Source organism: Pipistrellus kuhlii, unplaced genomic scaffold (assembly GCF_014108245.1).
Source record: "Pipistrellus kuhlii isolate mPipKuh1 unplaced genomic scaffold, mPipKuh1.p scaffold_m20_p_9, whole genome shotgun sequence".
NCBI classification, from domain to species: domain Eukaryota; kingdom Metazoa; phylum Chordata; class Mammalia; order Chiroptera; family Vespertilionidae; genus Pipistrellus; species Pipistrellus kuhlii.
In genome coordinates this window covers 22,463,614-22,491,223 of record NW_023425595.1, presented here as the reverse complement: position 1 = coordinate 22,491,223, position 27,610 = coordinate 22,463,614, and the positions used below count along the sequence as shown (strand labels likewise).

Genomic DNA, 27,610 nt, shown 5'->3' with positions numbered 1-27,610 from the left:
AGGTTACCAACTCCACATCCCAATCTCAGCCAGCTGCTTCCACCCATAACCTTCAAGAGCCTAGAAATCAAAGTCTGCAATCACTGGCCAAGCCAGGTTGCTCCTAGACCCTTCCTGTGGGATGTCTCCTGAGTCAAGCTCTCTGTCTGCTACCTACTGCCTCTAGGTTCACCTCTACTTCTTCAATTATTGCTACAGCTCTGAGAAAACGCACACCTAAACTCACTCTGTACCCATAAATTAATCTCCATGAATCATGACACTCAGAAACAATGATAAGACATGATAATAAAGGAATTTTAGTTCCAATAGATTTGCTGATTTGCAGTTGAAGAGGGTTTCAAAGTACCTATTAATATAGAACAGCTAGTATTATCTCTCAAAAGTACTCCAGAGTCACTGTGTTGGGGAAATTACAAAATGATTTCACATTACATTCAAGTAGTGTTCATTTGTATTCCTTCAACAAAGTATTTTAAATATACAGTAGTACTCTACTTTGGGCCAGATTCTCCTTTTAAAGACATCCACTTTAATAATAGCTCAAATCTTAGCAGCTATGTTTAAAAAAAAAAAAATCTCAGTACTCCTTTGTGCCCTCCTGGATTGCACCTCTCCCCCTACCAACTCACACCAGAGGCAGTCACCACCCAGAATTGTGTTTTACTCATTTGCTTGCTTGCTTTATAATTTTGCTATTTTTGTATGTATCCCTAAATGATATAGTGTGAAGTTTTGCTTTTTGAAAACTATTTAAACAGAAGCAACCATTATATAGTCATCAATGATTTGTTTTTTCTCCCCCCACTGTGTTTAATGTTGGTATTAAATTAATTTCAGTACATTCACAAATTATAATAATAATAGCTAATGGTTGCATGGCACCACATACCAATCACTGTTCTAAGCACTTATGTTTATTCATTTAATCCTAAAACAATTCTAAAAGTGGGTGCTATTTTACGGATAAGAAAATGGATGCCTGAAGAATTAAGGTGACAGGCCCACATTCACACAACTAGAAAGTAGTAGAGTGCACCCTGAGCCACAGTGCCACAAGCTCACTTTGCCCCAAACCGATTTTCTCACACTCTACGGGTAAGAGAAATAAAACTGGAGTCAGCGAAGATTTCCATGTTTCAGAATGCTTGTCAAAGAAACCTAAGAACAGGTTTTAAAACATAACCTTAAAAGTGGGGGAGGGGGCAAGAGGACAATAAATATTTAAGGGAAGAGAATTTTTGTAAACTTCTAAGACAAGCCCAGCTAATGTGGCTCAGTGGTTGAGCATCAACCTATGAACCAGGAGGTCAGGGCACATGTACGGGTTATGGGTGTGCAAGAGGCAGCCAATTAATGATTCTTTGTCATCATCTCTCTCCCTCTCCCTTCCTCTCTGAAATCAATAAAATATATTTTTAAAATATAATAAACATTAAAATTTCATATATAATATATTTGACAAATATGCCATCATAAATAAGATGACCCAGACGTCCCACTTTTGGCAGGACAGTCCCAATTTTTAACAATTTGTCCTGCGTCCCGTGGCGTTTTAAAAAAGTCCCGATTTTTGGAAAGAAGAATCTTTCCAAAAAGATTCTTATATAAAGCAACCAATAATAGTGGAATTATTCAAAATATTACTTTTAAAAATCTTCTGGGACAAGAGAAGATTCAAAGCACCAGAATTTTCAATATTATCTTGCCCTAAAATTGACATTTATGCAATCTATGCACCTATATTCAAGATGAAAAGAATTTCAAAGCGTTTTAAAAGAATTTGAGCATCCATATTTAAGAATAAACTTAAGTAGACTTAGTTCTGACCTAATGGCTGGTCACTGTGTACTGTAATATATCACCTTTTATGTAGTCAAGCAAGATAACAGGATCACTGGCCTTCCTTTGCATTGCTGGAAACACCTCAATTCAGAAAGAAACAGGTATGTAATGGGAGTGAGGAGAGTTTAAAAAAGGAAGGAAGGAAGGAAGGAAGGAAGGAAGGAAGGAAGGAAGGAAGGAAGGAAGGAAGGAAGGAAGGAAGGAAAAAAATGTCTATTTCTATAGAATTCCAGAGAGAAGTCTGCTGTATACAATAAATGTCAGAGGTGGTGGCGTACAAGAGCCGATCATCAATGACCTTCATAGACCTTACTTAACACAGTGCTCTCCCTTAGCAGGAACAGAACTTGTAAGTAAAAGAATGCAAAAGATAGTGGATGTCATCAAATGGAAATAATCATCTAACTGGTCCAAAGGAAAGAGAATGAGAATGTCTCTATGTGAGTTTGAAACTGATAGAAACACAGGCAGCCCTCACTTTGCACTATACTGTGTTACCTGCAACTAGTGCATATTGGAGCCAAGTCCTCACTTTTCAAGGTTCTATAGTAACTAATAACATCTGAACTATGTAAAACTGAGATTAAAACTACGCAAAGAGAAGACACGGTTTTGATACACATGATTTTCAGTTACCATCAAGCCATGCAAAGCAAGAACTACCTTAATAACCGAATCTACTAAAATTCAACATCACATAATAACGTGTTCAGCTCCTGATTATCTTGATTATCCAAGCTCCTGATTATCTAGCTTGTAGATTATCTGGAGGAAATCTCATGGCTTACTTGCCTGTAATAGGAAGTTATATTAGCAAACAGAAATACCATGGGACTTCAAGCCAGGACATCTGAATTTAGATTATGGTTCTGCTACTTAAAGGCTATGTGACCTTGGGCAATTTATTTTCCCTCTCCAACCTTAATTTCTTTGTCTACAAAATAATAATAATGACATCTACCTCCCAGAGTTGTTGTGCAAATGAAAGAGTAAAATAATATTCACTATGTCTAAGGAGATATTCCAACATATCAGCCACTCTTCCAATTATATTTTTTTATATTGAAATTTCTCAAAAACTGTGATATGGTTATTATCTTCATCTTATAAAAACACCAGAAGGAAGAGATCAACCAAAGGACTTGTGTGCATGCATATGGCCCTAGCCAGTGGCCATGGGCAACACGGGGAAGGGGGCATATGTGGGGAGGGGTTTGGGATGGGAATGGGAGGATGAGGACAATTATGTGATATCATAATCAATAAAAAAAAAATTTTAAGAAAAAATCAATAAAATATATATTTTTTAAAAGCTACAAAATGTTTACTCCCTGGAGCATTTGAGATCTCACTCCTTGGCATATGTCATTGTTTTGGCTCAAATAAACTCATAAAAATTAAAACACACACACACACACACACACACACACACAAAACACCCAGAAATATGTCTGGTATATGGCAATTGCTTAATATATGTTTGGTAATATGCATCTTTTTCATTACTCAATATTACCTCCTTCTGTGGCAATGAATAGGTACTGAAAAGAAAATGAGAAAATCTGAAATCTGTTCATTTATTAGACTCTTTAAAAGCAAACTGTTAGAAGAAGATAATTAAGTTCTCACTGAATATAAGAGTGTGTCTAGACACTCCCCGACCCCACCCCACCTTCGAGATTCCTTTATCCTCTTCCTCCTGAGTGATAGCTGCACTCTAAGATTCTGGAGGAGGTTAACTAGCAGACTTCAAAGACAGCCAACTCTGTGGGTGACGGAAACCATACTCAAAAAACCTGGCACTGGCCACTGCTGCCAGCCTGGCCAAACACATGCAATGAATTGATGGCTGTGTCCCAATGTCCTGCCTATCTCTTCCAGCCCAAATGCCTTCAGAGATACAACCCTTCAGATGCTAATACTTCCTTCCTTAAGTTCTCATTAGGCACTTAAGGTTAGAAAGCAAGAGCACTATCTAGGATCACACTGTGGAAACACACTCAATCAAATTTGTCTCTAGAGGATAAAGGAGAAAAGCTGGAAATATTTTTATTTATGAGTCCACCATCATAAATGAATTATTAAATTATATTCCCAGCAGAATGGACATGGTGCTTTAAGACTTATATACAAACAGGGAATTTTACTAAAAGTTTTGTGTAAAGAGGGAGCACAGAGCCTTATCCCAGAAGGGTATAAACAGCATGTCAGAGCTGAACCTCTTTGGAGAGAGATATCAAACTTTTTATTCCACCAATGAAGAAACTAATTCCTAGAAAGAAAGTGACTTAGAAAGGAGTGACTTAGCCAATGTCACCCAAAGTTTGTTGGCAGAGCTGAAACTCCCAAACTAGGTTCTGGCTACTATACGAAACTATGCAACAAGTAGATCAAGTTAGAGCAAAGGGGGAAAGGAGAAAAGAAAAAAAACTGAAGACAAATGTTAGCCTGTAGTTATCCCTCATGTGCTGCCTTGCTCACCTGTCCATCTTTTGTATCTAAATCCTAGGAAAGCTGAGTAGAGAAGCAACAAAGAGTAGAGCTGGAATCAAAACTATGCAAAGAGAGGATAAGGAGACTGGTGATTCTCCACGTGGTTCTCTCTCCTGCAACACAATTATGAAACCTCACTGACCCCTTCATGCCAACAAATGCCTCAAATTGGTTTCCTGCCCTAGCTGGCTTCCCATCTTATATCAGAGCCCTATAACGATGTTGCACTTCTGTTTTTTGAACCCCAAAACTTCTAAATCTGTAGCCCCACTCCCTGCCTCAGGTTGTCAGTGGACTAGCTGCATTCTTCAGAGGGATCCTATCCCACGAATGTTCTCTGGAAACTATGCTTTTCTTCCTTGACTCACCAGACCCTACTCAATTTTCTTTCCCACTTACTCTTCTATTCCGTGGTCTCCAAAGTAGGCTTATACATCCAAGGAGTACACTATCTGTATAAAAGCCTAAGCAACTATTATGATGAACGATCGAATGACTGGAATGACCAAATGACTAGAACAACAGGTCGACCAGTTACTGTGATGTGCACTGACCACCAGGGGGCAGAACTCAGCACAGGAGTTGTGCCCTGGTAGTCAGTGAGCTCCCACAGCCAACCTCCCATGGCCCCTCCTCCCCCCACATGGGCCTCTGGTTCTAAACCATTTGTAGAGACCTGCTTCTGGATTGGGGTTTCATAGGTAGCAGAGCAGCTCCCTCACTGTGATCTATTGAAAGTCAGACCTTGCTGTAACCGGTTTGGCTCAGTGGTAGAGCATCGGTCTGCGGATTGAAAGGTCCCAGGATCGATTCCGGTCAAGGGCATGTACATTGGTTGTGGACACATCCGCGATAGGGGGTGTGCAAGAGACAGCTAGTCGATGTTTCTCTCTCATCGACGTTTCTAGCTCTCTCTCTCCCTTCCTCTCTGTAAAAAATCAATAAAATATATTTTTAAAAAGAAAGAAAGAAAGAAAGAAAGAAAGAAAGAAAGAAAGAAAGAAAGAAAGAAAGAAAGGAAGGAAGAAAGAAAGGAAGAAAGAAAGGAAGAAAGAAAGGAAGAAAGAAAGAAAGAAAGAAAAAAGAAAAAGAAAGTCAGACCTTAACACAAGGGTTTGTCTTGTTTCTGTCCTCTCCCTTCCTCGGGCACCGCCCACCGACTACAGTGGTGGCATGGAGGCAGGGGAAGAAGGAGGGGGGAGGCAGGAAACTGCGTGGTGGCAGGGCACCAATAGTGGTGTCTGTTCCTTCCACGCCCAGCCCAGTGACCATTACCTCCTCTCCCGACCCCACCGGGGTCTTCAGCCCTGGGATGGGCTGGGCTGGGGAACCAGAGGTGGTAGGTGGCGGACGTGGCTCCTTTCCCAGGGGGCCAAGAACCAGCTCCCTCCTTGAGACTGGTAGCCACACTCCCGCACCCCTGCATGAATTCATGCACTGGGCCTCTAGTATAAGCACACTTATGTATATTTATCTATTTAAAAAACAACTAATCCATACTTAAATTTAAATATAGATCAATACTCTGGGTTTATATGTAAAATATTGTGATTATAGATAATGTTATCTAGTTTTTGCTCAAGAGGCTTTAAAAAATACTTCCAAAGTGATCATAATTTGAGTATAATATTAAAGCAGGACTTAGTAACAACAATACTATGACCAAGTGAACACTTGTACTATAATAGTAGCCTGTTAGTGACCACATTGTAAGATAAAAACAATGATGATCCAAGCAGATCTGACAAGCAATAGGCCGAGATTTTTTTACTTATCAAGAAGACAATTTGAGATATGGATTTATATCTAGCATCATTAACAGTGTACCTTGCTCCATTTTACACTGAGATGTAAAATAACAAGAATCTAAAGCCATTACAATCAGTAAGATATTTAAAAACTAAACATTTAGATACAAATTTTTCTAATGTTTAAAATCATGTAATACTTAATTCAACATTTTACAGAATTTCACCAACCATAATGTTAAATATTTAGAAACCTCTTCTGAAGTTCTTCAGCTTTAAAACACCAAGAGCCATATGCTATTACCAAAAAAACACTTGTTCTTCTCTTCTACTATAAAAATGGCTACAATAATACACAGAACACAACATGGCCACAAGTTTAAATATATTCCTTTGCTAAAAAATGATAGTTGCCCCATGCACAACTTTGTGTAACCATTAACCTAAAATGCCATGTGAATGTTGTCCGCTGGGATGAGCAGTGAGCACTACCACAAGCAATGCTGGAAGTTGCATAGAAACATGACTGAAGGTTTGAAAGAGAAATCTTACTTTGTCCATGCAGAATGCCTGTATTTCAGATACATGAACATACATATTTTAATATGCCTCAGTTTATGATATTTAAAAAGACAAAAGTGCTATTTTTGAGGGAGCCACTAAAATATATACCAAAGAATATATAATTTCAACAGTGTTACTTTTTTATATAAAAGTATGTTTAGGGAAAACTGATAAAGTATAACCATTCGTGAAGTGGTTGCTCTAGTTGAACTAATGGAAAAGCATGACAGACAAGATTACAAAGGCAACACCATGGGCTTCATAACTACATCATTCATAGCCAAGCAATTGCGACACAATGTTGAAACCAATGATGATGCAATTGCTTTTAAAAATAGATCGGTAAAACACAGTAAAATCTTTACAGTGCTGTTAAGTGAGGTGGAGAGTAACCATAAAAACTGTTTGCACCACCCAGAGGTTTCCCTGATTATCTTGTGGCAACATCTACAAACTTAGAGAACTGAAAAACTAGTATACCAAATGTGCTAACAAGTTGCTGTGAGTGTGTGTTACCACAGAGCTAATAGACCAGATAGATGATAGATGATAGATAGATAGATGATAGATAGATGATAGATAAGATAGATAAATAGATAGATAGATAGATAGATAGATGATAGACATACCATCAAACAAACTTATTATTTATGTTGAAGGTAAAGGTAATATTTTATCAAATAAGAAAGAGAAATGCTTTTCTAAACAGATTCATGCTATGAAAAAGTATTCTGAAAACATTTGTTTGGGAATGATTCTATCATAATGTAATTTTTGTTAACAAAAATTCTGTCTATCACTTACAAAAACATTCATCTGTTTTTAATTTTTAAATTGGCAACAGAATATTTTAGCCTGTTTAATGGTGTTTCAAAGAGATTCAAGGGGTGTTGAGCCCATTTACTAAAAATATGAAAATGCTATACTACCTTCAGCCTCATTGGCAAAACAACTGATTACCGTTCAAGGAAGATAGAGATTTACTAGCCCAATTTTAACAAAAAAATTTTACATATTTTGTATATAGGATTAGTAAATTAGTATAACAATTTAACAAGTACAAACAATGATATGCTTCTTCCATTTGGATCTATTTTTTTTCTGAGGTATCATTTTCAACTGAGGCAGCATTAAAACCATGTAGCAAAGGAAACTGAACTTGGAACCAAAACTTTAAATCACTTCATAATAAAGTGTTAAATTAAGACTTTTAAAAATAACAGTATATTAAATCATAGGACTTGGGGGAACCACAGTTAGTATTAAAGTATCATTCTGAGGAGAATGAATGAAATGTCATGCCATCCTACTCATTCTCACCCTGGACATGAATCAACCTTTTATCCAGCATATCCACACTACCTGCCCATTAGTCACTTAATAGCTGTCTCGGTTATAAGATCACAGTGCTATGTTCAAATAACTCTTATTGTATTTATTACTCCCACATTCACATTAAAGTACATTGTTATGCTTGTTCTTTTAAAATGCAATAACTATCAGTTATTGTTGTTAACTTAGTGTCTAATTCATAAATTAAATTTGATCACAGGTCTGTGTGTATAGGGGGGAAAAACGTAGTATATATAGGAGTCAGTACTATCCATGGTTTCTGTCGTCCACTGGGGGTCTTGGAACATATCTTCCATGGATAAGGGGTGACTACTGTAATTTCAAATAAATAGGCACATGTATTAGGACACATGCTTATAAACATTTTGTTGATGGTGTGTTCATTCCCAACATTTGCCGACCACTATTCTATCAGAGTGAGTTCTTCCAAATAAGCCTTAACGTTATCTTGCCCAAGGAATTCCTTCAGCCTCACCCTTACCAATAATTCTTTCTAGTTGCCTTTAGATTATCCAAACTACCTCAGACCTTTATTGCTTTCTCTCCTTAAACATCCTAAATTCTTTTCCTTTCACCTCATCTAATGTAAATGCTACATTCACTCCAATCAAGCATGGAGAATAACAACTGGTGCTTTGTTTGCAATAACATTCAAACAAACATTTTATTAATAATCAAAGATATTTACTTTTAAGATGTATTAACACCGTGGTCGGCAAACTCCGGCTCGCAAGCCACATGCAGCTCTTTGGTCCTTTGAGTGTGGCTCTTCCCAAAATACCACGGCCTGGGCGAGTCTATTTTGAAGAAGTCTATTTTCATGTTATCCCTCAATAAAAAGGAAGTTATGGAATATGCCAACTTTACTGAAGGAAAAACATAATTATAAATGTGAGGCACCTGAAGACTTGTAACAGATAAGGGGAACTCAGAAATAATACTTAGATCCTCTGATTGCCAATTCAGAGAGAGGGGGAGTTCTTTACAATGCTAGATATAAACTTTTATTAACTCATAGTCCTGCTCGTCAGTTCATATATTAAGAAGCAACTTATTTTAATTTTCATACTTGACATATTTGAAGAAAAGCAATAATTTGAAAAATTCTCCTGTACCTTAAAATGACTCACCATGTCCCTGACCACAAACCTGAGCCAAGAAAGAGAAGTATTAAGCTGCTAACCTATAGCCACATCACCGTCATGATAGATGGCCTTTTGGGAGTCACAGACACAAATATGAAACATTCCCATGTCAGACCTACCAAACAGTCTATAATACATACTATCAAATGTTTCCCCCAGTGCTTTTCAGGATGTTACCTCACGCAGCCTATTCCTAATCATCTTTTAAGTCATGGCTGAAAGGCAATCTCTTACTCGCTTTTCTTGACACAGGTACTTCTGCTTTTATACTTATCTCCATGATAGCAACCAGCTCACTGCATAGGATAACCCATATTCATACCTCTGGACTAGGACTATGTATTTTCACCTTTGACATCAGGTAGTCAAGTGGTCCCCATCTTTTCACCGCTAAGGATTGTTAACCTATATTTTGAAAGATGGTTGCCTATCAACTAGCCACACTTATTATGTAATAATATTTTAAAATTATCAATTGCAGACATATAGAACTAACATTAAACACTTCTGATCAGCATGGTATTATTCATTTACATTGGTATATGGGAAATACAGGATTGGTTTGGCTCTGGAAATAAGTATGAAGATAAAATAAATGAGAACTGACATTATACAGAAGAGACTGGGGGGAGGGGGGAAAATCAAGAAAGCCAGCCCTAATTTATGACATACAAGCTTTGTTTGTAGTGAATAATATCCTGAAGCAAAATCCAAATGTAACATTTATTTATATCAAGTAGGAAGTGAGACAGTATGACTGGCAAGGTTATCTACCCTGCATACCTTTTATTGAATGAGGCAATGAATATGAAAGTACTCTGAAAAGTGAATTTTATAAAACTTAGAGAATTAAGGGCCTTTTTTAAGCCAACGGTCTACTACTGATCACATAACTGCTATCAGTTAAACCTAACACAATTGTCCAGAACTGTTCCACACACTTCTTTAAGATATTTTTATTTATTTCAGAAAGGAGAGAGAAAGAGAGAAACATCAATGATAAGAATCATTGTTCAACTGCTTCCTACATGCCCCACACTGGGGATTGAGCCTGCAATCTGTGCATGTGCCCTGACAGGAAATCAAAACATGACCTCCTGGTTCATAGGTTGACCCTCAACTACTGGGCTACACACTTCTTATATAGTATTCAACAGCTGGGCTACACACTTCTTATATAGTATTCAAGCTTAATCTACCCAATAACCCTACCTGATAAATTCTATTACAATCCCTTTTCTAAAAATTAGGAAATTGAGACTTAAAGAAACTACATAAATTTTTCAAGACCACAAAACTAATTTAGGAAATAAGACTTCAAAGGAAAGATTCAAGAAGTAAAAATTGAACATTTAATTTTGGTTTTATCCCATGTAGGTCTATCATTCAGATAAAGAATATATTTTTCTAGAAAACAGATTAAGATGCATATATTTGGCACTAAGAACTTCCTGGTGCTAATCATTGAAACCTATAACCAAGGAGGATTATAAAATCTCCTTCTAGAATGAAGATAGAGTGATTAGTACACGCATGGAGGATAAGGGATGACAGATGAAATGACCTTTCAAATCTCATCTAATTCTTTGAATTGGAATTTTCTCGTATTTGAGAGCTGGATATCCAAACCCTACATTTAGGCACTACTCTTTCCCAAGTCTGCCAGACAAGTAATGAATTCTCCTTTCTTGGAAAGAAAGGAAGGAACATGTATTACTGTCTATATTTCATATAAGAGGGGGGGAAAGCAGATTATGTAATTTGCAAATATGTATTGAAGCTAAAATGAAAATCCAGATCTTTCCAATTCTAAGTATGGTATCACTTCAACTTTAATAGATAGCTTGTATTAAATATTTATTTTATGGCAAGCCCTGAGTTCAGTGTTTTCCATTCATTTATTTCATTTAATCCTAATAACTCTATTGTGTAGATATTATTATAACTCCCATTTTAGAGATGGAGAAATGGATTACACCAAGAATATATTGGGGGGGGGGGGCGGGGAGTGAATGGGGTGGCTAACTTATGCAGAGAAGATTCATTGCTTCTGGTAGTAGCTAGAGATGATTTATAAGAATTCCTGCCCTTTGATATTTTTCCCAAGAAAGAACAAAGAACTATTCTCTCTTCGTTAGGAGCATTCTTCTCCAGTTATATCAATGACCTGTTTGGTACAACTGGAAAAGATTGACAACTGGGACTAAATTTCCCCACCTGCCATATATTAAAAATATTTAGTAGAAGAGAAAATTCTCTTTTTTTCCCCTTAATTTTTTTAAATTAATTTCAGAGAGGAAGGTAGAGGGAGAGAGAGATAGAAACATCAATGATGAGAAAGAATCATTGATTGGCTGCCTCCTGCATGGGGATCCAGCCTGCAACCTAGACATGTGCCCTTGACCAAAATCAAACCTGGGACCCTTCAGTCCGCAGGGCGGCTTTATCTACTGAGCCAAACCGGCTAGGGCAAGAGAAAATTCTTAAAAAATAAAGACTATCACTTCAAAAATGCCCTTCAGGTTGCCTAGAACTTAGTAAGGCTCGATCACATTACCCAATGACCTGTTTGTGAAGTATAAAATGAAATATTTGCAACCATGTCTCAGAATGAGTTCCATTTGAAACCTATGTTCATCATTTTTTTTATATCTGTTGCATTTTCTTTTTTTCACATACTGTAAAGCATCTTTATTTTTCTTTGTCTGATTTTAAATAACTACTTTTCAAAGAAGCAAAGAGATTGTGCTCAGTAAAGTCAAAATCACAAATAGCACTAAAATTCCACTTTGCATTTGAATGGATATATTCAAAATAGACAATTTCAATTAGTCTCTTTAAGGTGACTAGAAACAACAAATTATTAAAGTAGCAAGGATAATAGATCACTTCAAAGGTTATCTTGTGAGATTTTCAGAGAAGAAAGAGATCAAGAAGAAGTTGGAATCAGAGAATATAGAATGTTTGCATAGAAGGGTATCATATTTTGTACTTTAAATTTACCTTATATTTATTATGCACATGTCATCACTAAACAGCATCAAATCAATATACTTAAGTAATTTTGGTCCAAAACAGTTTAAAAACACAAAAACTCTTAAAGAATTCCATTATATCACACTAGGCTTCTTCAATACATGGTGCTTCCATCCAGAGAAACGTTTTAAAAGCTTTATAGACCAGGAGAGCTTGATAAATAAAATATACCGATGAAGTCCTTGCCACCAGACCAGAATGTTCACAGATAGAGCACAAATACAGAAATAGAAAATTACAGAGCAGCAAATTCAAGTTAGTTACCAAAGATGCAAAATTTTCTAAAACATACACAACATTGAACTACCAATTGCTAGATTTTATTTCACTATTCTATCTTAAATAACCACAGGTTAAGATGCTAACCAGCTCTTTATAAGAAGAATCAAGCATCTCCCTATAAATGCAGAGATGACTCTTCAGATAAAGGTTTCTATCATTTCAAATAGTTGTTTTTCACTTGAAATAGTAAGAAAGAGAATGCCACTACTCGTTTTTTTATACCATTAAAAGATAAGGAAGAATATTTCAGAGTTCTTTAAGCATTGTGAAAAGAAAAATTTTCCATTATTATGTACTGTGCAAGTTAGTGAGGATGACTAAATATATTAGCATTATCAAGTAAAAATAACTGGGTGGTTGGTATTTTAAATGTAGTTTATTAGTTTATAATAGATTACAGCATCTACAATTAACCTCAGAAAATAATTCACATCTTTCCTAAAATTGAAAGGTGTTTTTTTTGTTTTTGTTTTTTAGTGAATAGTAAAATATGAGTGACATATAAGGGGTCTTAGAGGAGCAAGAAGAGAATCTGAATATAAACAAGCCATCATTCTGGTAAAAGAAAATACAAACAACTGGAATAAAAATAGTTGATGCACAAAAGCCATAATGAGGGGGTAGCTCAAAAAATAACTTCTACTTTGAATGGTTTGGATGAAATACAAATTATCCACAGAAAAGTGTGGACTGGCATAAATGTTTGTACAAAATTATAAGTGTATTTCAAGAAGTATGCAAGAGGCAACCGCCTGCATGATGCATAAGGTCCCGGCGATGCTCTGTTTAAGTGCTAGTGCACAGAGTCCAAACCACTGCATTTTAATTACCATGCAGCCTCAGATATATTGCCTTTGATATGGAAATGTTCTTGTTCTCTCATCTTCACATATGGTCTCATGCACAGAAATCTTTATCTGATTCATAAAAAATAAACTAGAATCCAATCTCAACACCTGACCTCAGTGCTTAGAAGTTTTTTACTAAGCATGGTGTCACTATAAAAAGAATGGCTAATATTGGTGAAAAGTTGGATATTTTGAGCAATGATATGAAGGATTTGCAGCTAAGAATTGAATCGATACTGTTTCTCTGAGGTTTTAGGATTTCATGTTCCCTTTTTGAGACTACCACAGATTTGAGGAAAAGCAGGGCAGCATCCTTTTTGTAGAGGTGAGAGAGTCCGTAGTTATTTAAATTATATACCTTTAAAAATATATCTTACAACCTCCACGCACATTTTTAATTGATATTTTATCCAAATTATAACAATGGGTATTTAATATTTAAAAAGCTCTATCAAAAATCATATCAGGTTTAAAACTCTTTCCAGTTTGACTACTAAGTGCCGAAACAAAGTAATTCACTGAAAAACTTTTACCCTCTTCCACAGAACAAGGAAAATTAAAAAAAAAAAACACTTTTCCTATAAATGAATAATGAATATGTAATGAGAGAATGATGAAAGTTTCTGATATAATTCTTACCAAAACAATTAGTTTTCAAATCACAGTTGAAGAACCTCATGTGAAAACAATAAGCTATAAATTTAAATAGTGCTTACATCTAATAAAATTGCTTTTCATAGATCATAGTGGTATGGCAGCTTTTTTTTTTTTTTTACTTGAGTATGTTGAGAGTCAGAGTATAATAAGGAGAAAATTTGGAGTTAGAATAAAGACATAAAATGTTCAATGCATTATTTTCCTTGTAAGGAAAAAAATAATAGGAGAGAGCCATATTTCTTAAACAAGAAGCGATCCAAATGCTAAAACAGTCTATTTCCTCCTCTAAAAAGCAATATTCATATTTTAGCAAGTTTCTATAATAAAATGTTTTCATTAAATCTCATATACCTATATAACTTGATAATTCTGAAATAACCTAGATTAGTTAAAAAAAAAAAAAACACAGTAATATGACCCATCTAACCTCATGACAGCAGATAATACATCCCATCTGCAAATCATCTTGCTGTATGTTATCTGTGTTTTATCATTTCTAGTACCTGTCTGTGCCTGATATGGTACTCTCAGACACATTAGCTTGATGGAATGTTTCACTTGACTTCAAAAACATCAATTGATATATATGCACCCCTAAACTATATTTAAACAAACAGCTCTTATATCAACCAAATTTTCAGTTGTACTGTACTATACTTTCAGAGGATGCTATTTGTAAGTATTTTAAAAGAATATATGAATTCTTTGACTAACAAGAGAATTCTTTCAAACTTAGAGATAAATAACATAACTAAAAAGTATAGAAAATATTAAAAGTAAGGCTTAATGCCAATGTATATTAAAACCTTATTAAAAGAAAATTCATTTATTCCAGTACCTATTGTATTAATTGAAAAAGAATTATTTAAAACATCACTAACTTCTTCAATAGAAAATGGGTATGTGTAGCAATTTTATCAGCAACCAATAATTCCTTTTTAAAAGTCAAATAGAAACAGACATAATGCCACCAAAATTGATCATTTATGTTTTGAAAATAGTATTTTAAAGCTTTAAAAGAAGAACTTGACAGATATAGTCATATTTTAAACATATGCTTTTCTCTTACTAAGGAAAATATCTGTCGCTTTCTGCTACTAATGAAAAAAATGTCCAACAGACAATATTATATTCCTACTAAATGTCATTTCTTCTAGTTATTGTTACTGAATCCAGTATAGAATCAGCTTAAGGTATAGAAATAGTGTCTTATTAATTAATACTTACATTTATTTCCTTTATAGTATAATGTTTTGAGTATTATAGTTGCATATTATACTATTATAGGAATTTGTATCATGCTCCATTTATAAATTTGTTATTTAAAAAACATATACACCAAGAGAAAGTTCCTTCTGATTACTTCCAAAAAAAAAAAAAAAAAAAAAAAAAAAAAAAAACCACTAAGAATAGCATTACATAGAACGAACAATAAAAATAAAAACTATCTTATTTTGCTACTATATGTGAGGGGATATGGTGGGAAAGCAAAGGAGAAAGGGGGTGTTGATAGTACCTGAGAAAAGCAGCAGAGGATGTCAGTTTGCTTAGGGAATTAATGGCCTAGCAATAGCTACATCCTGGTTACTCACTGCCTTTGGTAATGAACTAGATCTAATAAGTGTGGTGCACACTTGCATGCTTTCAGAGTCTGAAGGATTTTAATTTTTGGTTGGCTGTTGTTGTTCTTGTTGTTTTAGGATAAGGACAATCTGACTAGAGTTATGAGATTTTCAAAAGTGTAGGAGAAAAAAATCTACATGCCATTAGACCTACTGCTCATGTGCTCACATATGTGTATTCAAAAAGATACTCTCAAAGTATATAGCTCATACATTCGTGGTCTGGTAGCATATTTAAAAATCAGTTATAACTTTCCCCTATTATGAAACATGAAATATTTCATCGGTTCAATAAAAAATCAAATGCAACTAAGGTAAACCATGTCCCCACTTCCCACCTTAAAGGTTAGACTCTTGCAGGCCATAGCAAAGCTAACCCTATCCCACTAAACTCATGGATGGATTTAGGATGTTTGTTTTTTTTGTTTTAAAATAAAGAGAATCTTCTAGAAGATATCAGGGGAGGAGGGAGCCTGAAGAAAGTGCCCATTGCTGAGTGTTGGCTCCCACCCTGACTGCACTGATAGAGGGAAAGTCATGTTCATGGCTGCAGAAATCCGGACTCCGGAGTGCATGCAAAAGCTGGCCTGAGGATGGGGCTGAGAAGCCAGGTGGGCCTCTGCAGCACCAATCGGGGCACAAACAGAGAGGAGAGGGCTCTGCCCCTAAGAAGCCCAGCTGCACCAGAGCTAGACAAGGAGAGGCAGCGGATCCTTCCAGCTCCCCCACAGTGAACACGAGCAGCCCCAAGCGGCTAGGCCCTGAGCGGGTGGGGGAAGGGGACAGTAGCTGCAATCAGGACATAGATACCAATTTGCTGAGTGGCCTCTGGGGTGGGTGTGGGAGGGAGCACCAAGACAAGTGTGCAATCCAAACGAGAAGTCTGAAGCCTCTACCCAACCCAGGACATAATGCCAAGCCTGGACTAGCCCTGGTGGATGGGAGCACAGAGGGACACTAACAGCCCCCCTCCATGGGCAGGGTGTGCAGAGTCCCTATACTGCCAGATTTGCACAACCGAGTCACACACTGTACCCCCTTTCCTCATTCAGCCTGCACCCTGCCGCTGGTTTACCCCTGTAACCAGGAGTTTCCCCCTCAACAGAAAAAAAATAAAGAGAGCTGAGGAACAGGAACATCGAGAGAGAGATAAATCACAGACAGAACTACTCTGTCACCGTCCCCGGGGGTGCATGGGGCCTCCCGGGGCTGTCCTGGCTGGTTGCACCCTTCCTCGGAAATCCTGCAGCCCAGGACGCAGCTGAGGGGGGCCAGGTCGGCCAAGCCCGTGCCTGCGGGCCTTGGGCCTCGGGGACGAGGTGCTGAGTGTGCAAGCTAATTATACATGTGGCATTTGGGCAGCCGACTGTCCAGTGACACCTTACCTTATGAGGAAACGTCAACCCAAGCAACTGTTCAAAACAAAATGCCATCGCGGGATCAGCTTCGCCGGCTCTCGGCCGGCTCCGGGTTGCTTTTCCCACAGCCTCTCACACTTAGCGAAAGAATGTGGCCGGAGGAGGCCAGCCCTGGGGGGGGGGGGGGGGGGGGGGAGAAGGCCTGCCAGGGTGGAGGTGGGGGACAGGCGGGGAGGTCCTTGCCAGGTGTCCGACCTGTCCCTCCCTCCACGCCATGGACCAGCGCGCGTGGACCCAACCACTTGACCTTTTTTTTTTATTCACCAAACCCTCCTCCTAGAAATAGACTGGGCGGGGCGGCGTCTGTTCTCCTCGGGACCCGGGACTCGGGCATGTGACTATAAAGGGCTGGAGAAGAGGGGACCCTGGGGAGGCGGGGAACAGGGGCACTCTGGCATCCCGGACTCCGCGGGGCTGCGGGCCGGGCCGCCCAGCCGGGGAGGAGGGCGGGCCCCCGGAGTGCGCGCCCCGCCAGGGTCAGGCGCCCTGGACAGGGACGTCATCCCAGTGCCCCACTGACAGGGCAGCCGGAGGCCCGGAGCCCAGCCCCTCCGTTTGCCCTAGCGACGGCTTCGGGGCCGTTCCGAGACCGAAACTTCCAGCACGGGCCCCCAGAGGAGGAGGTCACACACCCAGAAGCAGCCGGGGACTACCCGCCAGGCGAACAGTGCAGCCCCGCCTGCAGGGTCCCGGCTCCCATTCCGTCCCCAAGTCCGGGGCAGCACTCCCTAGCTGACAATCCGTGCAAACAAATGTCTTCCAACGTGGTCAGCCTCAGAGAACTTAAATAACACTCAAAACACGCCGGCGACAACCGCCTTTTATCTGCTCGGGACACACCAATTCTCTGAGTTTTTTATCTTAAAGCTCCTAGGAGCGCCGGGGAGACGGTCCGGGGGAAGGGAGCTAATCTGTCCGCCGCAGCCGCGGGCGCTCCTGCCGGCGGCGGAGCACAGCCCCGGCAGACTGTTCACAAGCCCCTTCCTTTCTTGGAGCAGCCCCGGGAGGGCGAGAGAAAGACGCGGCTCCCTCCGTCCCCCTGAGAGCTGCGCGGCTCGGGCGGGAGGCAGCACCGCACCCCGGGCCTGGGCCGAGCCCCCGAGTGGCCGGTCTCCGGGGGGCAGCGGAGCGGAGCGCGCGGCGGCCAAGCGGGCCCCAGGCGGGGCGCCGAGAAGGACGAAGGGCGCCGGCTGGGCTCGGGGACGCGGAGTGGGAGAGCACGGGGCGGACAAGGGCCGGCGACTGTGTGTGGGGCCCCGGGGATCCCCAGGCCGGCCGAGCCGGGGTTCCGCAGGGTTTGGGGCAGCCGCTTACGCACGCCCCCGCCGAGCCCGGCACCTCTGCCCTAGGGTCCCGGGCAAAGAGGAAGGACCACAGATTAGCACTGGGGGATTTTCGGGTGGTCTTGGAATTCAGTTTGTGGATCCCAAAGCGATCCTAAAGAGCCAAGTCCAAAAGTCCAAAAATAAGGGGAGGAGAGCGGGAGGGAGAGAGCGGCGCGGGGTCCCGGGAAAGTTGCGGCCGCGCAGCAGCGGCGGCGGGGCGGGTTTGGAAGGAGGAAGCAGCGCGTGGGTTTTCTAGCGACCCGGGTTTTCCGGGGGAACTCCTCCCGGGGAACTGCACCCCAAAGGGGAGCGCGCGGCGGAGATCCTCGCCTCTCGCCCGCCCTCCGCCAGCGTCAAGCCCACAAATAGCCAAAGTTTGCAAACCAAAATGGGGGTGGGGTGGGGAGTAGCGTCCAGAAGCCCAAGAAACCCAGCGGGTCCTCCCCCACCTCTCCCGCACCCGGAGCCTGGCTAAGCCCTGAAGCGCTCCGGAAAACGGCCGCATCGCAGTCAGTCCCACGGCGGCGGCGAACCAACCCAACACTTTTCAAGAAAACAAAATAGTCGCTGGGAAACTTACTTTGCATTTAGTCTCTATTCTTTGGGGGGATGCGGTTAAGGTCGACTCGTAAAGGAAAGCTCGTTTTGTCCAGGTTGGATATTGTCTACTCTATGGATCAGCCCTTGGGTGAAGGTTTATTTTAATTTATGGCTTATGCATTCTTTTAAGGTCGATTTACATGACCTCCGGCTACAACTAAGACAGCCGAGGAGGGCACTCCAGTCGTCAGCCGGCCAAACCCACAATTAAAACAGCCCTCCCCCTAGTCTTGGTATGACTCTCCCGAGATAGGCTGGTTGGCCTGCTTTCTTTTCTTTCTCTCTCTCTCTCTCTCTCTCTCTCTCTCTCTCTCTCTCTCTCTCTCTCTCTCTCTCTTCTTTCTTCACTTGTCTTTTTATCCCCCTCTTTTTCTTTTTAGTATCACGGAATAAGATGTGATATCAATTTGAAAGTTTTGGTATAACTTTCTCTAAACCCAAGCCTGCAAGCGATAATGAGATACGGTGCTCACAAAGCCCTCGGGATGCTGCCCTCTTGTGGGAACAAAAGGCATTACCACCCAGCGGTCCCATCTGAACCCTCGCAGAAGAGCACACACGCAGAAGCTGAGAGAGAGAGAGAGAGAGAGAGAGAGAGAGAGAGAGAGAGAGAGAGAGAGAGAGAGAGAGAGAGAGATCGCTACACACGCAGGGTACAAGCTTCTTACATCACACACTTGCGCAAACTTCAATGAGATACCTACCTCAAAGTTCATGGAGACTTAAACATTCATTCTCTAAGCCACCTGACTTCTTTCTCATAACGTTCCCAGTGACATGGGTTAGTATCTACTCGGGGAAGTGGAGGAGAAGGAGTCAGGTGGGCCGAGAGGGCGGACAGATTTCCGGACGAATACTTAGGATGGCGATAACAGCTTTCTGTTGTCAAAAGGTTGCGCTCTCTCCCTCGCCTGCTCTTTTGGCCTTGGGGTCCTACGCACAGTTATCTGCAGCTACAACATGTGTTTTCTCGGAGTGGATGTTGGGACTTGGGGGGGGGGGGGGGGGGGCAAAAAAAAAAAAAAAAAAAAAAAAAAAAAACAGAAACCCGCCACGCAGATCTGTCACCGCCTCCGGAACAAGGCACAACTCTCCCAGAGGGGGATGCATCCTGGGGATTCGCGCGTCCGCCCGCAGCGAGCGGCAGCCGCTCGGGTCCCTTTCTCAACTCTGCTCCCCCTCTACGTCGGCGGGCTGAGCGCCCTCCTCCCGCTCCTCCTCCCCCGCCCTCCAGTCCCCCTCCCCGCCCCCCTCCCCAGCCTCGCTCGGAAACCCTCCCGGCCACCCGCTCCCTCGCAGGGCTCCGCGCGCTCCGCTCTGGTCCCCCCGCCTGTCCTGCCCCAGCCCCTGCGTCCCAGCTCAGGGAAAACTAACCCTGGGGCCGCCTGGAAGGGCAGGAGCAGGAGGCGCAGGGGGCCGGCGGGCCCGGCCCGGGGTCCCTGCCCCTGCCCCCCTCCGACTCCCCAACAGGTAGCTCCCAAACGGGCCGCGCGCTCTCACTCGACCGCCCACGATCTCTAGATCGCTCGCTCGCTCGCTCGCTCGCTCGCTCGCTCCGTCCCGGTTACCTGGGCGGGCTCCAGGACGGTGCCGCACGGGAGGGCTCCTTGTGCGCTGCGCCTCGAGAGTAAATGGCATTAAAGAAAAAGGGAAAGATAACAAATAAAATAAAATAAAAAAAATCCTCAAAGCAAGGGGAGTCGATGCTAGGTCAATTAGCACCACCCCGGGGAGCAAGGGAGCGGAACCCCTCCACCCCCCCGCAATGCCCAGGCAGGCGCAGCCCCGTTAACTCTGGTCTGCGGGGGTGTCCCGCCCCGGGGCGGGGGAGCGCTGACCCGCAGAAGTTTGCCGCCGGGGTGCCGGGAGGGAGGTGCGCGCAGAAGCGGGCAGACTAGGGGTTTCCCCCTTGAAACAAGTGAAGGCGATGGTGAGTGCTGTCAATCTTGGCAATCAGTGTGAGCGGCCATGTCGTAAGTATTCAAAGCATTTCCCGTCGTGCAACATCAGAAAGTGAGTGGCCAGGGCATTGATCTGAGCGAGGGAGAGGAGGCAGGGCTCCCCTCCCAGACAACACAGGCAAGATGAGACAAGAGGCGAGGGAGGCGGCGAGCCAGGCAGGGAAGCTGGGAGGGAGGGAGGAAGGGAGAGAGGGAGGAGGGGGGAAGACGGGGGAAGGAGAAGGAGGGGAAAGCGGGAGGCAGAGGCGAGAGAGCAGGAGAAAGGGCAGAGAGCGGCGCGCTCGGAGGTTGGGGCTGTAGAAAGCGCCTGGAAGAAGAGAGCGGAGCGACTCACTAGGAGGGGATGGGAAGGGGACAAAGGAGAGGGGGAGCTCGGGTCAGAGAGGAATGGTGACAAGTACTAGGTGAGAGAGGGGCTGAGGCGTCAAGGACCCGTGGAGCGCTCTCAGGACAGGAGCTACTGGGAGGAGGAGTCAAGAGGAAGACAAACTGAAGTGGGGGAAAGGTAGACAACTGGGGAGAAAGAAAGGACAAACTGGGGAAAGAGAAGAGGTAAAGTGGGAAGGGGAGGTAAAGTAGGGGTGGTAGTTTGTGCTTTGAGAAAGTTGTGTGACAGAGGAGGCATGGACTGAAGGTTAGGAAGCACTGAGATATAGAACTGGACCACAGAGGTGAGGCATGAGAGACACAGAGAAAGGGGAAGGACAGGTGCTGAAGCAGACCTGGAAGAAGAAAAGAAGGATGAATATTAGATGAATAAGGAAAGAAAAATGAAAGATGAAGTGGCAGAAAGAGTAAAGAAAGAGGTGCAGGAAGCATAGATAATGAAAACACGCCAGTTAGGATCTCAGTAAACGGAGGGGGGGAGAGGGGAGAGAAACGTATGTTAAAAGATGCAGAAAAAGGAACTGAAAAGAAAAGAAGAAAAAGCAATTGACAGAGGAGATTCTTAGCTTATGTAGCTGGCAGTATTCTGGATGCCATGTGGGTCATGGGATTTATGAATAAAAATTATTATAAATAACAAGACATACAAACTACCAAAGAAAAATGATTATACCTTTACAATAATAAATAAACAGTTCCACGTGAATTATATGAATAAGTCTGGGTTATGTGGACTTGAGTGTGTGATATATGTGTACTATCTCAACTGTGTATAGGAGTATATTTGGAGAAACAATTTCAAGAGGGGTCGCTTGGAAGTTATACAAGATGAAAAGAATTTCAGATACCTAGAACAGCAAGTAAAACTCCAAACTCAGATGCAGAAAATTATATAAATAAGACTTCCCCAAAAATAAATGAATTAAAGATTCTCTTTGATGCATATGTAGGATAGATAAAGGACTTGAAGGGTATAAAATGGCCCAAAAAAAAGCAAAGGCCTGGAACTTTATCTCAGTGCAAAAAAAAAAAAAAAAAAAAAAAAAAAAAAAAAAGTGGAGGACTTAAAAGTGAAAGACTGATCATACATTAAGGTAGTAGAGATACAGAATACAAGAGATATGATAAAACCAGCTCTGACAGTAAGAGACACAGAGATAACTAGAGGCAGTGTGTACAAGGTGAGGTTGGCCTTAACCCAAGTTCAAAGAAAAAGACTAGATTTGAAAAACTGATGTCAGTGGAGACTCAAAAGTACATCAAGATTAAAAACTGGGAGCGAGCTTCTGATACACTAGCATAGCCTGCAGAGGTTTGCAGAAGGACAGGCCCTTGCTCTGTAGAAACTGATATGAAATGGCCACTTGGAGATACTTCATAAACAGATACTTGATGAAAGGAGATATGAACCAAAAGAGAGGGGTCAGGAATTTTTACTAGAAAATCCAGAATGTTCATGGCATTCTAAAGTTAAAAGACTAAGACCTTCCACAGATAAAAGGTAAGGGGGAGAAGGCCTTATCTCTGTCACATGAACTTTTAAGAGGATGGAGAAAGTGAGCAAGCACAAGATGGAACAAGCTAAGTGTCAGTCACACACTGGCTTCTTCAAGGATACTCCATGTTCGGTTTCCTATAGATTCCAGAAAAGGAAAAAGAATAGAAATAAGGGTGGGGGTGACCACCTCCAATTAGTGGCACATGAGAAATAGCCAGATGCTTCTATCCCAATAAAAAATACGATGCTGGAGTATTGGGAGTTAGGGTCTGTAAGTTAAAGTGACTTGATGATGGCTAGCTGAGAAAGAGCTAGTCCCCACCAAAACGTGTTGTGTTGCCACTGCTCACAGCAAATTTCAGAACAGGAAGGTCTGTCTCCAAGGCACCAAGGCCCAGAGAGAGGCTAAGATTATGCCTGACACCTTGCATGCCGGCTCTTTCCACAGCTGGCTCGCTCTGCCCTTGACCTCCAAGGCCCTAGGGGCAAACCCGAATGGTGTTTCCAGCTTAAACTGGGGTCAGCCACTCCTAGGATTTGTTTTTTGTTTTCAGTTGGCTTTTGGGTTTTGTGAATAGTGTGGCCCATCGCCGGGATCCAGAGCTCTTGGGCCGCCTGCCCTGGAACTCAACCACAGGAGCCCCTCTCTCCAACAACTCAAAATCAAGTGACCTGTCCTAAGGCTTGTAGAGTCAGGGCAATGAGTAGAGGTGGTACTTTTAAGTCTCAATGACTGGATTCTCAGAGAGGAGCCACGGAGGAAGGGGAAACATCCGGGAAGGAAATGGTGCCGTTCCACTGGGTTCCTCAGAGTTGCTGCGACAAGTTTGGCTTTTCGAGGACCAGCGCATCCATCTCTAAATCACACAGCACTCGGGAACCTGGGGGGGGGGGGGGGGGGGGAGGCTGACGCTGCCGACAAGTTGCAGGCCACTGACAGAAGGCAAAAAAAAAAAAAAAAAAAAAAAAAGTAAAAAGAAGAAAAAGACAACATTATCGAGATTTCTGGTATCCAAGGCCCTAAGAGAGAGCCAGGATGAACTTTCCAGGAGGGAGCTACAGGATTGCTCTTTAGATTGTATCTAATAAGCTGACACCAAAGTAGATCAATAAGGCGGAACCCGGGGCTGGTCACAACATGAATCCCTAAAGTGAGGAAACTAAAGTTTGGGGTGTCCAGGCTGAGTCAGGCTGTGCACCTGGTGACACGTGGTCCTGGGGATGGCGGAGCGCCCTGGGGGTTTCCTTTTAGCCTCCCGAAGCGCAGGGGCAGGTTAATAGCCCTACCCTGGCCTTGAGGGAGGGGCTCTCCACCTGGTCCGCATGGCCTGCGGGCGCGGAAAAGTCCCGGAAGTAGCACAGACACCCAGGCTCCGCTGCCAGGGCCAGGGCGCACAGGCTCCTCTTCCTTGCGCCTTGGAACCCCCGGACTGGCGCCAGCACCCCAGGCGGGCGGGCGGGCGGGCGAGAGCTAGGGGGAATCGGGCGCAGATAGGAACTGACTTACATGCCCACAGCGGCAGCCGCTGCCTCCGTGCGTCCAGAAGTCCCCGCGCACCGCACCCAGCCAAGGCAATGGGGCTTGGCTAAATCTGGCCTCGCACCTCCAGGGAAGAGGTGCCAACCGGCAAAGGCAAGGAACGCGCGCTTCCTGGAGGGAGGTCCCCCTGGACTTGGGAAGGGTAATGCAAAGAGTTCCGCTTCAGAAGTTCATAGTTAAAGCACCCACGCAAAAAATAAATAAATAAATAAAATCAGAACCACTGTCCAAAACCTCAAATCCTCGCTTTGATAGTCGCCTTGCACCAGCCGAGCGGACAGTTCAGATCTACATGAGTTCGGCTCAAGATCGCTAACTTCTCTCGGGAAGGGCTGAATAGCTACTGTACAAATCAGATCAACGGAAAGGTCTTTACTTCCAAAGCGCTGGGAGTGAGGGCTTTTGCTGAAACGGAGAATTAGGGAAAGAGTATTAAAAAAAAAAAAAAAAAAAAAAACTAAGGGAAGCAAGTTGAAAACTTTAATGACAGCATGGAGAAAAGTTTTAGCAACTGGTTTCCTGAAACAGGGAGAACAAGCAGACAGACGCTCCATCGCACTGCACTTCAGCCTGGTGTAACCCAATAACCCGAGTGCCCCCCAATAACAGTGCCCTTGGGACTCTGCCTCCAGAGGTCGGAACTCGCGGTTCCAACGACAAAAGCAAAACACAAGCTGTGACTAACGCCCTGCGTCCTAGGAGACGTCATTTTTCTGCCAAAGGGACCAGGCATTGCCCCTCTGACTTTTGGTGGACAGAAAAACCGCGTTACGTTTCATCGGAACCTGCGCCTCGGCCTGTCGGGAAGACCCCAGAGGTAGCGACAGTTAGCGGACCAGCACCGGCACCAGCGATGTGGGGGAAAGAGGTACAAATGCATGAACTTTTTTTTTTCCCCCGAAGAGAAAATAAAGAGAAATTTAAAAAAAAAAATAAGTTTTACAGCTATGTCTTTCCTGGCTAAGGAAAGTTCATATCCAAAGTGCTTCTGCTGTCTCAGGCGCAAAGCCCGGGGGCAGGGGAGGGCAGGGCGGGTATCTGCATGCTGATAAGAGAAGGCTGCTGTACTTACAGTGACAGAGGGCAGGCTGCGGGAGGAAGGCTGTTTGTGTTAGCCTGCGAGTTACCCGGGGCTGCAGCGAGAGCAGAAGGGAGGAGTGGGAGTGCCAGTCTGCGTACACCTTCACCGCGTCTCATTACATCTGCCAGCCTCTCTCTCCCTCTCTTTCATTTCCACATTCCCTTTGTTCCTGAAAAAAAAAAAAAACCCTACACGTCACATCAGAGTCCCCAGATGCAGTCTACACCAAAGAAAAAAAAATGAATAATTCAATCAAACTGTGCGTAGTCTCTAAGGCAATAAATCTATTGCACTTAAAGAAACGAAGGGTAATTACCACCCTGGAATTAGAATAAGGCCAAAGACCCGAGATGTCGTTGAGTCTCTGGGTAAAACTCTCCCCGGTCAGATAAAGTTTCATTTATGGAATCCTTTGGACGTCTCCAATGCAAAGTCAGGGAAAGACTCTTCACTTGTTTCACAAGGATAGTCACTTCTTTTTGCACACATGTTAGGAAGGGGTGTGAAGAAGGGGAGGGGAGCTCAGAGGGCATACTATAATACCCAGCTCAGAAGGCTCCCAGAGGAATCAGCATAGAGTGGGCAGAGACAGGAACCAAGACAACGTGTCCGAGGAGCCTGTAGAGGGTCCATCTCTCCACCACCACCCCTCCACCCTGCCCGCCCCTCTCCACCCTCCTCCACTGCTCTTTCACCAGCTGAGAATTGCCCTCCACTAGCACCCACCACCGTAGTTCCTTAGTTCCGCGCAGCGAGGGAAGCTGGATTGTGGAACTTACCTGCAGCGCCAAGACCCATGAGAAATCGCGCTTCCCTGCCACCAACACCCCATGCCATCCCCGTGCGCCCTTGCAAAGTACTGTAACCATCCACTTCTTCCATCTGCCTAAGGGAAACTGCAGACGGGACCCCACACACATATACACTCACACACACACACACACACACACACACACACACACACACACACACAATTGAATGGAAGCTCTGTACTGTACCGACTTCTGGATTTGCCCTGGGTTCAGTTTAGGGAATGTCTGGAAAGAAAAAAAAAAGAGGGAGGAAGGAAAAGAAGGGGTGGGGGCAGCCCAAGCCTTGTCCAAGTTAATCAGGAGGCTGTGTCAGGCAGGAAGGAGCCTACAGGAGGATCAGCTGGGACGCAGACTGGCTCTGGGAATCTCAGTTCTAGGAACCGTGTCCTTTCGTCCGGAGGTAAGCGTGTGTGACTGTCGCACGTTTATTCTTTTCGCTGTGTGTCTTTCTTCCCCAGCCCCACTGACCCCACCCTCCCCCTCGGGTCAGCTAGCATGCGCCCCAGAGAAGGGCACAGCAAGAAGGCTCTATTTTCCAGGTCTCTCCACTTATAAAGTGTGGGTGTCACTGACACGCGATTAACAAATCTCCCACCGCGGGCGGCAGCCATCAGACCCCGGCCTTCTGCTGGTTGCGCACTGGTCGCAAGCATCTCGGGCTGCAGAGCGTCCGAGAACCCCAATCCTTAGGGGGAGATGCCAGCCTGAGGGTTCAGGTGATGCGGGAGAGACACGGCATCCCATAGGGTTCCGCTGACGGTATTCACTCCATCACTACCTCCCGCGCATGGAGACAGACACACACACACACACACACACACACACACACACACACACACACACACACACGCTGCCTTTCTGACCGAACTCCTCATCTGAACTCAAGTCCCTTTAACAGTCCATTCAGCCGGCTGGAGACCAGCGGGGACACTAGGATGGTACATGGAGGCGGCGAGGGTGCCAACCTGCGACTGGGCCGAGCTTTGTTTACGTGCCTCAGTCGCCACCTTGAGGTCGAGCGGAAGACTGCGCCTGACTGCCGCCGCCGCCGCCGGCGAGGTGAACCCTGCGAAGGACGCCCCGCAGCCTTGGCGACAGAGGGGACCGCTTTAAAGGGAAGCAACGCGGGGCGCCCCGCGAGCAGAAGGGGGGCTGCGAGGTATGGCCTACCCTCCAAGAACCGGGCGGAGTGAGGGCTAGAACCGCACGCTAGGTGAAACCCATCCCGGGAACCCAGCGAAGGTGCACGCTCCCAGCAAAGTACAAAGCTTCAGACCAAAGAGTCTTTAGCTCCAGGGCAGGCGCTGCTGCCCCGAAACTTCAAGCAACAACTCCCAGGGCGCTGGCTGGGGGTGGAGGAGCTTCCCAGAGGCTTGGCATCTGCTGCGGTCCTGG

At 43.5% G+C, this 27,610-nt stretch overlaps 2 protein-coding genes across 4 annotated transcripts in view; one reads left to right on the top strand and one right to left on the bottom strand.

Moving 5' to 3' along the window:
* Positions 1-19,022, bottom strand: part of SOX6 (SRY-box transcription factor 6) — a 525,015-nt gene extending 505,993 nt beyond the window's left edge. For 2 of the 3 annotated variants that reach the window (XM_045577988.1, XM_045577991.1), the window contains exon 1: positions 18,917-19,022. The gene's annotated coding sequence lies outside the window, so the exon portion shown is untranslated. Of the gene's footprint in view, positions 1-16,978; positions 17,190-18,916 lie in introns of those variants that run through there. The other variant, XM_045577992.1, reaches the window with a different exon arrangement.
* Positions 19,023-19,421: 399 nt separating this feature from the next.
* LOC123651916 (translation initiation factor IF-2-like) lies at positions 19,422-20,712 on the top strand. The gene is made up of 2 exons (XM_045577999.1): positions 19,422-19,498; positions 19,866-20,712. The coding sequence occupies exons 1-2, from the start codon at positions 19,422-19,424 to the stop codon at positions 20,455-20,457; spliced, it is 669 nt and encodes a 222-aa protein (XP_045433955.1). The 3' UTR covers positions 20,458-20,712.
* Positions 20,713-27,610: the final 6,898 nt, after the last annotated feature.